This window comes from Lipophrys pholis (genome assembly GCF_963383615.2).
Source record: "Lipophrys pholis genome assembly, chromosome: 14".
Taxonomy (NCBI): domain Eukaryota; kingdom Metazoa; phylum Chordata; class Actinopteri; order Blenniiformes; family Blenniidae; genus Lipophrys; species Lipophrys pholis.
This window is the reverse complement of record NC_137633.1, coordinates 19,039,710-19,052,169: the sequence shown is the minus strand read 5'-3', so window position 1 is coordinate 19,052,169 and position 12,460 is coordinate 19,039,710. Positions and strand designations below refer to the sequence as shown.

General features: G+C 39.8%; 1 protein-coding gene across 1 annotated transcript in view; it reads left to right on the top strand.

Moving 5' to 3' along the window:
• Nucleotides 1-12,460, top strand: part of LOC308120228 (formin) — a 51,704-nt gene that overhangs the window by 3,257 nt on the left and 35,987 nt on the right. Inside the window, exons 3-5 of the mRNA XM_080480702.1 lie at nucleotides 3,479-3,540; nucleotides 5,667-6,367; nucleotides 10,574-10,715. Coding sequence (XP_080336828.1) covers nucleotides 3,479-3,540; nucleotides 5,667-6,367; nucleotides 10,574-10,715 — 905 coding nt within the window. The remainder of the gene's footprint in view (nucleotides 1-3,478; nucleotides 3,541-5,666; nucleotides 6,368-10,573; nucleotides 10,716-12,460) is intronic.

The following is a 12,460-nucleotide window of genomic DNA, read 5'->3' as shown; positions in this document are numbered from 1 at the left end:
GATCTGTACGCCCGTGTTTCACGTTTGCAAAGAGGAGTGTGGAATGTGAGAAGCAGAGCTAAAGTCCAAAGCGCGAGATAAACTAACACCAGCAGTAATGTGTTATCTCTAAGACTTATTCATTATTGCACGTCACTGGAGCACAGGGGTGTCAAACATGAGGCTCGTGGGTCACAACCGGCCCGAAAGAGGCTCTAATCCGGCCAAAACACTGAAAACTGTAAGAAATTCAAAGAAGAATTGTTTTTAAACGAATTTCTCGAGACCAAAGCTGAGATGTATGTGATGCTGCCATGACAGAGAGTGCTGTTACTCTTGCCTTAAAGCCATGCTGTTAGGGTGAGTTTGTAAACACCCATAATGCAACAGCTTAGGAGTTTATTTTCGACATTTCACCGTATTTTGCATCAGAAGTTTTCTTTAAAAATGGGCTTTATGTTGAGATTGTAGTCATTTTCATTATAATTGGTGTTTTTTTGCGACATTTCCATCACTTATACTCTGTGTCGCAACAAAGAAAAACTTTAGATTTAAAGGTCATTATGGCGGTATTTTACCAGTCGGTTTTTAAAATCATAAGTCACCGAGTCTACCACAGTTTGATTCAAACCTTTTGATCTGCCTTCTAGTAGTCAATAAGTTACATATATAAATACATTTCCTGGAAAATGTGCTTTAAACTTCGATGTTTACACAGCTTTATTGAATCAGATTCCTCTTGCATGTGTTTAAACAGTAACCGATCTTTTGAATTGTTTTCACAAAGGTTCTTGTTACTTTTACAGGTTTTTTTTTAACATTATCCATAAAGTTACAATTGAGCAATACAGAAGTAATTTAGTGTATTTTAGTTTAGTTTTATACTTGTGGGTGAAAGGGTTTGAACTTGTGCTGAGGGGAGATAATGGATATGTTGGACAAAGTGAGGTTGGAGTTAGGGTGAGATAGAATTTGTACATTTACTTGTACTTGAACTATACACTATAAAATCTTTATCTTTACTTTTAAAACTGCAAATTGAATACATCTTCAAACCATTTCATGCATATTTTTTTTTTAGCAAAGAGAATCTTTATTGTATGTCTTTGCATAAACAAACTACTAGAATAGAATAGAATAGAATATTCCTTTATTTTTTACTCTGTAGCAATGTTAAAACATAGTGTTTGCAGCAGATACTATATTTCTGTATAAAGTCTATGAATATAGCTACTTTATGCTGGTTGATTTATTTAACTGCTTTCTACTGATGAGTAAACCTGAAGCACTGTAGTAGTTTTATACAAATTTTCAACACTCTCTCTTCACTTTAGGTTTGTTAAAATTGATTTTAAAATGACTTTGATCCTGAGTTAACAGTTGAATCTTTGAGGGAAAACTATTTAAATCAATCTAAAACTAGTCCAATCCCCGTCAGCATTAGTGTACTGGACTGTGTTTCTGTTTTATTTTGAAGTCACTTCCAAACCTCACCAAATTTATTGGGAAATATTGTGTAAATCAAACAGATTTTGCTCTATGTTATTTTGTTTGGTTCAAGCTTTCGTTCAGCCGATGGCTGCTTTTTAAAACTGGTTGGTCGAGTTATGAATATGTCCCTTTCTATTAGCTCGACCCACCCTGCTCCAGAATGACAACATTGCTGTTGTTATAGCAGTTGTTGTTTATGTTGTTGTTGGCAATGCATGTGTCCTGGGGGGTAGCGTAATTCCAGAAAGCAGGTTTTGTGTAAACTCGGGGCATGTTAGCCCTGAAATGAGGGAAACTCTTGAGTTATCGGTTCCGGAAAGAGAACCCGATTAAGCTCGGGGTCAGTCACCGCAGTAACAGACTCCGTGAACGGAACCCGCTCGCTGGCAGGTTTTGTAGAGGAAACCTCGTGATTCTACTTGTCTCCTCCCACCCGAAACTCCAAGAAATGATTTGATATTGCTTAAGTCATGAGAGTATATAAATAGAAAGACTGAAATTAAAATCAAACTGAGGTGCACTTACAGTATATATGCATACTGTATATGCCTTTTTATTCTGAATTATGGTTTTATATTTCAGTTTTAGCTGCTGTCAATTCCTCTTTCTCCTGTTGGATTGCACCTAAATGAATTGTAGATTTCCTACCTAGTTATTATTTCTACCTGTATGCTGCCACCTAAAGTTAAATGTTAGGTCAATGGAGTAATGCGCTCAAACTTATGCGTTGATTCATGCGGCAACTTTCTCCCATGTCGTCTCTCTCCGCTGCTGCTGCTGCAGCGCCGGGACTTTTACAGCAAAACAACTTGGTTTTTGGTCTGTTGCCATAGTGACTGGTGGTATCGGGGCTCCATTGATGATGGCGTTTTATTTGGGCTGTGCACGCTCTTAACCCAAGGTTCACATACTGAGAGTAGATTTAATTAATTCAGATCAGCTGTTCTGGAACCGAAAACTTAGAATTTCCCATCTCAGAGTAAATCAACTCAGAGATCAGGAAGAAACTCAGGTTGTTGAACTTCCTTTCTGGAATGGCTCCCTGGCCAATTTCTCCTGAAGTGGCTATTTTATTGAACGTATGCTCCAATATTGATTTTAAGATTCCAGATCACTGCTGAAAAGGCAGTTATGGAAGTAACTGAGTGATTTCAGCCTCTCAGAGAGTTTCAGGTATAATAGTAGTAATAAGAAAAATACATTTTATTAATATAGAACATTTCCTAAATCTGCTTTACGTCGCAATACGTGCATCAAATATAAAAAGACGTATATTTCCCCTTAAATCCCTATTAATTCTCTCATTATTTTCTTTTTACTTTCACCAACGACAGTTGGAAGAAGGTTTTGTGTTCATCTGCGTTTATTTATTTATTGGTTTGTATTTATGTATTTTACCAACTTTTCACAAAAACTACTCACCTTTAATTGCATAAAATTTTCATTGATGATTTGTATTATTTAAGGACCAATCGATTACATTTTGGGACGTTTATAGCTAACCGTTTCGGAAAAAATAAATGTAAAAAAACTGTGAAAACATGTCCCATGCAAAGCGGATGGGAGAGGCACCTCATCGAGGACATGAAGTGAGATCAGCGCCTGTTGCCAAGGAGACGCTTCCTGCTCAGTGTTTCACACAGTGATGCAGCGACATGACTTAGTTATATGAGCTAACGTTTCTTTCATTTTTCAATTTAATTTCTTTCATTTTGTGATCCTTGTACAAGTATTGGCTGACACGCAGCAGGTAAAAGCTTTAATACAACATTTTTATTATGATTGTCTAATATAAGGATGAGAATTTAATATTCATGAGGCCTTTGTTGGACCAATGAGCCATAAGTTCAACTCATTCCTGTTCAGTGACGAATACATTTTGTCCTATTAAGAAGTGTCCTTCCCCAAAAATACACATTAGAAGAGAAGGCATGTTGGAGAAAAAAAAAAACTCTGTGTGTTTTTGAGTTTCTGATGTGATTAAGATCCTTGATGTGTCTGTTTTCAGAGCACCAGGCGGCTCTCCTCCACCTGAAGAGGGAGCGAAAAGAAGACCTGGAGAAGATGCATGTAAGTAATAATGACCTCAAGAGACACTGAATGAAAAGCATCAGAGAATATTAGATCAAGAGTCTTGGCAGAATAGTTATTCTTTACCTATGCACAAAGCAAATATGAATGAAAGAGCAAATTGATTACAGAAATGGAAAGATTTTATTTTATTCATCACCTTGAATTATTATACAGATGGTGCATTCTCATTAATATAAGAGATCAGAGATCACTAGAGAAACAAGAGGTAAACAAACAAAATGCCACCATGAGATATAAATCAAGTTATAATTTATCTGTAAGTTTGGTGCCGCAGTGAGTTGCAGTTTGCTGTAAAGGCCACAAGATGGCGCCAAGTAAGTATGAATTGTTTAGCGGCTGCAGTTGATGACGGAAACTGTTAAAAACGCTTAAAAATGTTGCAGTTTTTCAAGGTTACCAGGTCCTGTGAGGTTTTTATTGAACAAGAATGAGACACAAAATGCTCCTTTTAAAGAGAACTGATCATATTAGGCCAAACCATTGCATTCTGGTCTATAAATATAATGAAAAATAATGACATCTCACTCTTAATATTTAACATATTCAAAAGTGAAAGTCAAGATTTTAATTAGATGAACTGTTGTGTTATTATGTGGGTCATATATTTTTATCTGTTCCTCGGGTTTCTGCCACACGGTGGCGTCTTGGTCTGCAGGAGGCGTTGATCAGAAGTGATTATGTTCTGGTGGCCAAATGTCAAGATGAACTTCAGTAATTCTCCCTGAATCACTTCTGGGAAACTTCTTGGGAAATTCTATGAGCTTTTTTCAGTAATAGCCATTTCATCGGCCAGAAAAACTAAACCAGAAGAAGGTAAACAGACAGGCGCAATGATGCTCATTATTATTTGGTTAGAGGCACTTGGAGGGTAAGAGCTTAATATTGTGTTAATTCTATATGTTCTTTTCATGGTCTGGTTTCATATATGTTCACTGAAGCGGTTTCATTGTCACTTTTGCTCACAGCTTCTTTCCAAATGCAACTTTTCCATTTATTTGTTTTCATTTACATTCTCAGGAATCACGTTAGGGATTGTCTAAATCCACATGTTGATGTTCAGCTTTCACCAGAACGTTGTAACTGTGGTTGCGGCTTTGCACTCTTTGTCTCACACTGACAATATTCCCACGTCCAATCCAGGCTTTTCTGTGTGGAGTTTGCATGTTTCTCCGGTTTCCTCCCACAGTCGCACATTTTTCCATGGATGTCTCTTTTGTGATTCGCAGGTGTTGTTTACCAACTTAATCAAAGAATTTACCCTTGAAAAGAAAAACTAAATGCTCCCTTGTCCCCGGGCGTCTTACATAATTCGTACCAACCGATAAATTGCTTCACGGACCACTTCTTTGAAAAGTCTGACCTCAGAATTTGTTTCCCAGCCAGTCCGCTGAGAGGCTTTAATTTATTGTCAACCTTCAGCGGACTGATGCCGACACAGAGAAACATGTAACGGCAGTCGGCCCACAACAAAGGCCGCGAACGTGCCTAATTCTGTTTCTTAACTGACACGACTTAACAAGGAACATGTGTGCCGATCTGTTGAAAAACAATTTCCTCCGAGGCTCGAATCAATACTTTGCTTTGGTTGGAGAGTTGGATTGTGTTGTTTTGAAATGTCAGATGATTTAGTAAATGTTGGATATTAAAGTCAGATTAGAGTATTGGGAATTAGGAATTAGATGTGTTTATGCGGTTCCCGCAAAGTCGTCATTATACACTGTTAATTCCTGGAGTAAATAAAGTACAAATTTTAGTCGACTTCTCGTACAATGGTGCATCTGGAGCAATTGGAATACCTTAAAGAAGTAAATGTTCAGTGGAAACTCCTATATAGTCTAGATGTTTTACACATGAAGGTAAATATTTGTTTTAACCCTCATCATTCTAATTTATGAACCGTGAAAATAAAAAAAACAATGTTGCGTAAGATTAAATATTGTTTGTCACTGGGGTTTTTTTTATTTAATTTTTTTTGTGGGGGTTTTTTTTTTACTTATCATAAAATACTTGTTTGCATGCTCTAAATGTAGAAATAATCTATGAAACAATACATTTTTTAATAATGTTATGACTTTTTTCTGATTGTTTTGCTTTCTGTTCAGGCTGACTTTGAGCTGCAGATCTTCCAGCTGCGCGGCGAACACGCCGTCTCCATCTCGCAGCTGCAGGGCGAAATCACCCGAATGCGAAGAGACCGCTCGTACAACCCGGGCCAGCAGCCCTGCAAAGTGCGCGACGTGGCCGTGTCCACTGCGGACGACGTGGAGGTGAAGACCTCCCGCACTGTGGGCATCCAGACGGACAGGGAGACCTTCATTAAGACCCCAGAGGGCGAGGGAGGCGGCCTCGCTCAGAGCCCGAGCCAGGCCGCGCCGAAAAAACTCAGCTTGGACTCTGTGGGACTGGCCCTCAAACCTGAAACTGCCCCGGGGGCTCCTGGACCACCGCCGCCGCCACCGCCTCCACCTCCTCTACCAGGCCTCTCAGGACCGCCGCCTCCTCCCCCGCCTCCTCCTCCACCACTGCCAGGCAGCACCGGAGCCCCTCCACCTCCACCACCACCTCCTCCCCTCCCTGGAGGCGGCCCACCACCCCCGCCGCCTCCTCCTCCTCCTCCTGGCCTACCTGGAGGTGTTCCACCTCCCCCTCCCCCTCCACCAGGCTGTGGCCCTCCACCGCCTCCCCCGATGGGGGGCTTTAGTTCTTTCACGAAGGTGGAGAAGGCCCCACGGAAACCTACTGTGGAGCCTGCCTGCCCCATGAAGCCCCTGTACTGGAGCAGGATACAGATAGGAGATAATAAGTGAGTATGGCACTGAAACATCCTAAAAGATGGTACTTTCCATTGAGTAATTGTGAAAATATATATTCAGGCTGCACAATACACACACACGACAAAGACCGACTGAACCGAGAGAAATCACATTTCTGTGCACGTAAATGTGATTAATCATGATTAATTCCTAAAAAAAAATCATGTGATTAACTCATTATATTGTTTCATAACTGATGGAAGCAGAAGCATAAAAGCACAAAAATGAAGGATGAATAGCCAAAAACAAAACAAATCAACACACTGCTGAAGTTCTTAAAAACGCCGCAGACTCACGCGATGGAGAAGCCTCCAAAGAAAAACTGATCCCATCACAGTGAAGAGAAGGGCAAGAGAAAGAACTGTTTTGTTCAGTGTTTGTGTTTATCACAAATCTTATTTATCTGATATCATGTCATTGAGCATGTCTACTTACATGTCTTATACTTTAACACATAAATAGTTATTTAAGTTCATTCATAGTTATTATTACAGATCAGTAGAAACTTGCATGAAAAAGACACTTGAGGTCAGTCAGCGTCGTCACACCATGACTTACTTTTCTGGTGTTTGTCTACAAACTCGCTTTCCACGCAGTGGAACTGCAGTTTTCATGAATCTCAGTTTGAATCTTACATTTACGTGAGTGGTTGGGTTTGTGTGACGGCGTAACCACTTCACTTTCAGTCCTGCCAGAGTCTGAAGTGCTGATGTTTTCTCATAAATCTCAGAAATAACAAAACTAAGTTATGATTCACCTGAACAGACACTGGACCAGTATTTTAATCATTTAATCTGAAGCTGACATGTGGCTTCATGAGAGCAACTCGGTGAAATTAGCCAGGGGATAATTACTGTTTATTGTGGAGGTCAATTGAAATTATTAAAGGGAATATATTGTAGTGGTGCGTTAATTACAGAGTACTACAAAGACTTGTTTTTATTTCTGATTGTAAATCTGATTAAAAACAACATACATTAGTCACAATCACATGGTTTCTAGTTTTTCAATTCGTCTTAATAACTCGATAATGTCAGTTTGTATTGGCCTAAAAAAAATAGGTTTTTGACAGTGTTACAGAAAATGCATAAAAGAGTATAAAATAATGTTTGGGATCTTTGGAAAGTACAGTTAGGGTCTGAATTGTTGGGTGGATGGGAGGGATGTGCCATCTTTTGTGTACGTATTCCTCCGTCTACTGAATTAGTAATGTTAATACATGGAACGATATGGTCAGTTTCCGTGTGAAAATTCTATAAATGGTTTTGAAATATTTCCATTAGTGAGTATGGCACAATATATTGTACCATTATGGTTATCAAAATATGTACATACATATGCTGTATACCCATAAAAAAGACTAAGCTGCATTAAACTATGTTTCCGTGCACTCTCAACATTCAAAAAGATTTTTAAATATGATGGAAAAGGGTCATTTATTACGACTAATGTATGATTAACTATCCCAAAAACTTGAATTGATTGACAGCCCCAATTGTTCAAATCAATCCAATTTTATCTTTATAATACCAAATACAACATAGTACTTTCAAGGCACTTTTACTGAGAAAATTCTGATTATTGTTGTATACCTGGCGGCTCCATTGCAGAAGTTAGAAGAACCAAAGCATGGTAGCAGATAATATAGCAAACATCTTTAGTAAGTCCCTGCAAGTGACCCAAACATATATTATAGTTTTGCTTTTTGTCTTTATTTCATCTGCACTCTTTACTTTACTCTCTATTTATCTGATGCACTTTTATTCGCCATCGTTGCATGTGTGGTTTTTTTTTACTACAAGCTGGTTGATCTTCATCATTAATCTAAATTTGTTGTGAGGAATAGTTAAAGCCGCAGTGGAACTAGAGCAAAATGAAGTTGTCTGTCTCATCAGCCCGGGTCTAACAGGGTCTCAAGTCTCAGACAGATATCGGCGATCCAGCCACACTCCACGGTCTGAAGGCTCAATTCAGATACTCTGTAATAGTAAGTGGATTATCCAGACCATTTACAGTAACTGTGGTTGTTTCCTTTGAGTGCCAGCTTTCCGGATTTATGGCCTCGTATTTCCATGGATGGATTAGTGGGGTGGAAGCAGAGTTGTGGTTTGCGCTGTCTTGCCGATGCTGTCCAGCGGTGGAGGACGTATAGACTGCTCCGCTGCGGTTTCATGTCAGCTGTAAATCCCACTATAAAAGACCCAGTTAAAGGTGTATTAAATGGGTCAGATGTTTCACTAAAGCTGGATCAGCTGTGCTATTCGCTGTCCTTGCTGTGAGTGTCTAAGTTGTGAAACTGGAGCTGCGTAAGGTTTGAAATGACGCCAAGCATCTGATTGTGAGCTGAAACTCAATGTCTGTTTGGCAGAATGTAGGACAGTTTAGTTTTTTCTTTCTTTTTAATCACTCATAGTTGTAATCCAGTCACTAAAGAAGTTTGTCTTTGGTGGAAAGTTTGTCACTGGGTTTGAATGTAATTTTATTTTCCGAGCTGGTTTCCTGTGCAGTTGTAGGACAGTCGTCTGGCTGAAGAAAAAAGACAATTTTCTTCAGACAGTATCGTTATACCTTCAAGAGAAAACTCCACACAGCTCATCACATCACAGCTGCACGTTAATTCTATTTAAAGGGCCCATATTAAACAGGTTTAAACAATTTCACCGAAGTGTTAGAGGTCCAACTACATTGTGTTCAAAGTTTACTTCCCCAAATCCATCCTTGGTAATGAATCCCAGCCAGTCTAAAAGTCCCTCAAGTGAGCTTTACTGAGAACAGGCTGCCTCTGTGTCTGTGGCCATGCCTACTCCACACTCATGTTGGATAGAAGAGCTTTCCGGTGTTTCAGATTAAATGGTTTCCCAGTTAACTGGTGACCCTTCAGCATCCCTTGTTGCTGCTAATAACGGATGTTAAAAACCCAACAGGTATCAGTTGCTATACTGATAAACACAGTTTAAGAACATTTACAATAAAGTTTCAAAGTACCATACCTTTTGTGAGTCTTATTTTGATATATGCTGTTACTAGCAGCGGTGATCGATGCTAAAGGGAGTCGGTCACCATTTAACAGGGAAACCAGTTAATCCAAAACACAGACTCCTGAATATGGTGGTTTCAAAATATTGCGAGTTTGACTACGTTACTTAGTTTGGTCTTATGTGCTGTAACAGTTACTATCAAGTAGCTAACCCTAGCTCCTGCTAACTATAAGGGTAACTGATACAGTATTTCAATTTATAGTGAATTTATTCTGTACATCAGTAAGGCAGAGCTCCACTACCAGAGGACGTGGTCATTTCTCTGCATGACATCATGAAGGGAAAATCTCTGATTCACCTGTATGCGCACACATTTGCTAAAAAGTGGCGCTAGCAAGTGAGGGCGATGACTCACACGCAAGCTATGGGGGCACATATTACTGATAGAAAACCATTGTAAATTGAATTTGCATGATATGGGACCTTTAAGCCTGGATTAGCCTGACAGCATTTGTGCTACTGTGTTTTAGCTTTGTTTTGTTTGGTAAGTCGGAAGTGATTTGCGGACACTGGCTCTTCTTGGTTTCCAGTCCAATCCCCCATCTCGATCAGTCCATGTGTGGAAGTATCAACAAGTTACTATTTCAGCAGCCATCGTTATCTGTGAGAATGTGAATATGGCCGATTCGCTTGCGAAAGCTACTACATGGGGAAAATATCCATTTACCATGATAGCTGTAGAGTCTATACTTAGAATAGATTTACTTGATGGTGTTATAAATGTCAGTGTGACTAAGAGATATGGAGAGGGAGAGCGCGGATGGATAACAGTGTTACTGCCGAGCATCCACCTGACGTTCAGCCTCCTGTTTGTTTTCCATTGTTACTCAGCAACTTCGGCAACACAGCTTCGCCTCCTCGTGTTCTTTATTACAGAAACAAGCACGCCTTAACCTTTTTGTTATTTTCCTCGCCGAGCTCATAAACAGTGCTTTTTAAAGGCAAGATTGCAGGCGCGCCTGCCAAGGTGTCGTCAGAAAAGGTTGAATAAACATCAAACAAGGTTCCACAAATAGAGCCATCGGTCTGATCCAGTAACTCGCCCGCTCCGCGGGGGATTGTTGCAGTAAATGTGATCAAAATGTTTTGCAACCTCTCACCTCGGTTTCAGTGCAATCAAACGTGTAATACTATACTTTTTACTTCACTTTATTGCAGCAACAACACACTGTGGGGTTCTCTGGAGGAACCAAATATAGTCGACACCAATGAGTTTGAGGACCTTTTCTCCAAAGCCAACCTGCAGCCGAAGAAGAAACCACTGTCGGACACCTTCGAGAAGAAAGCCAAACCCAAGAAGGTAGATGCACTATCCTCTTTATAATGTCTGCATGTTGTTTTGCAGCCATAATTCCTCACGCAGGTCTTTTGTCAATGGCCGTCTGCCACTTTTTCTGTAATGGGAAGGTAAGTTTATAGTTGAGTTTTAAAGTTTGTTTCATCTAAAGGGTTTCCAGCTGGGACATCTTTCTGCGTGTCTCCATGATACATTCCTAATGAGGCATCATATAAAGTGAAAATAGCCAGACTTCGCTGAGCATAGTTTAACCAGCTATCAAACGGCAGCATTTCCACACATTCAGAGGGGACGTCGACAGAAGACTCATGATTTCATCCTCGTGCTGTTCTCAGCGGGTGACCATGATGGTCGCTAATCTGTGGATTTTAATGGAGTGAACTTGTTGGCCATTTTGTGTTGACATGGGAACACTACCAACTGGGGAATAACTATTTCCAAATTGGTTACCTTGTGAGCTCCCGGCTGCATGAATTCCCCCATAATGCTACTTTTTACATATGAGTTTGAACATATGAGCGATTTAAACAGAAAGCTTCTACATGCTCTCAGAATAGCATTAACACACTGTTAATGCTGACACTTAGAGCGGCGAAAGGATCGCAAAAGGAAAACGTCAACTTTACTTTTTCATCAAAAATAACTGCTATATAACTGTATTCACTGAGGACAGACTGAGAATGAGTAACTTTGGTGATTGTGAGGATCACAAACGTTCATCTTCACTACCAGGAGGCCTGGATGGATGGATGGATGGATGGATGGATGGATGGATGGATGGATGGAATATTTACATCAGAAATGATGTACAGATGTGGTTAAAATGACTTCTCTTCTACTTATCTGTAAAACTACATAATGCTATATTGGCAAGTTTAGAGGGAAACATTATGTCTGATCTAATTGACACAAGTTGTTCCAAATGGACTTATAACTCTTTGCATTAAAACATGGAATAGTTCAAAGTGGGTATTATGCTGTTTTTTTAACGGTTTGGCTCAGTCAAGATGAACTTAGGCTCTATATCAGGGGTGTCAAACATAAGGCCCGTGGGCCAAAACCGGACCGCAAGAGGCTCTAATTCAGCCTGCCAAACCACCAAGCAAAATGTAAAAATTTTAAAGAAAACTTAGATTTGTTTTGACAAATTTCTTGAGTTGTGAACAAAATACAACACTGAGACCGGAGCTGAGATGTCGGTGATGCTGGCGTAAAAGAGAGCAGACGACTATTAGCCTCAATGTCATGATATCAAGGTGAGTTTGTAAAAACATGCAAAGCGTAACAGCTATAAGAGAAGTTTTTAGGACATTTTCCTGTTTGTTGCAGCAAAAGGTTTCATTAGAAATGGCTTTATGTTGAGATGGTAGTCATTTTCTGTTTCTGTTAGACATTTTCATCACGTATACTCTGCACCACAACAAATAAAATCTTTAAAGTATAAATTTAAAGGTTATTATGGCATTATTTTACCTGGCCCTGGGTTGAAGTTTGACAGTTCTGTGCCAACCACATGAGAAATCCTCAAGTTTCCCTTATGATACCAGCCGTTCTCATTGGACACGTAAAGCTACGTCTTCTCCTTGGGGTGCTTCACTGGTTCATCACATGCTATCCAGTGTTTGGAGAAGTTTTCCTAAGCGTGCAGCGTCTTAGACTGTGTAGGGATCTAGAAGTTGTTCATGATAGAAACACTGATTGATCCACTTCTACCTCGACCCACCGAAGTCTCACTTGTTGATGTCCTG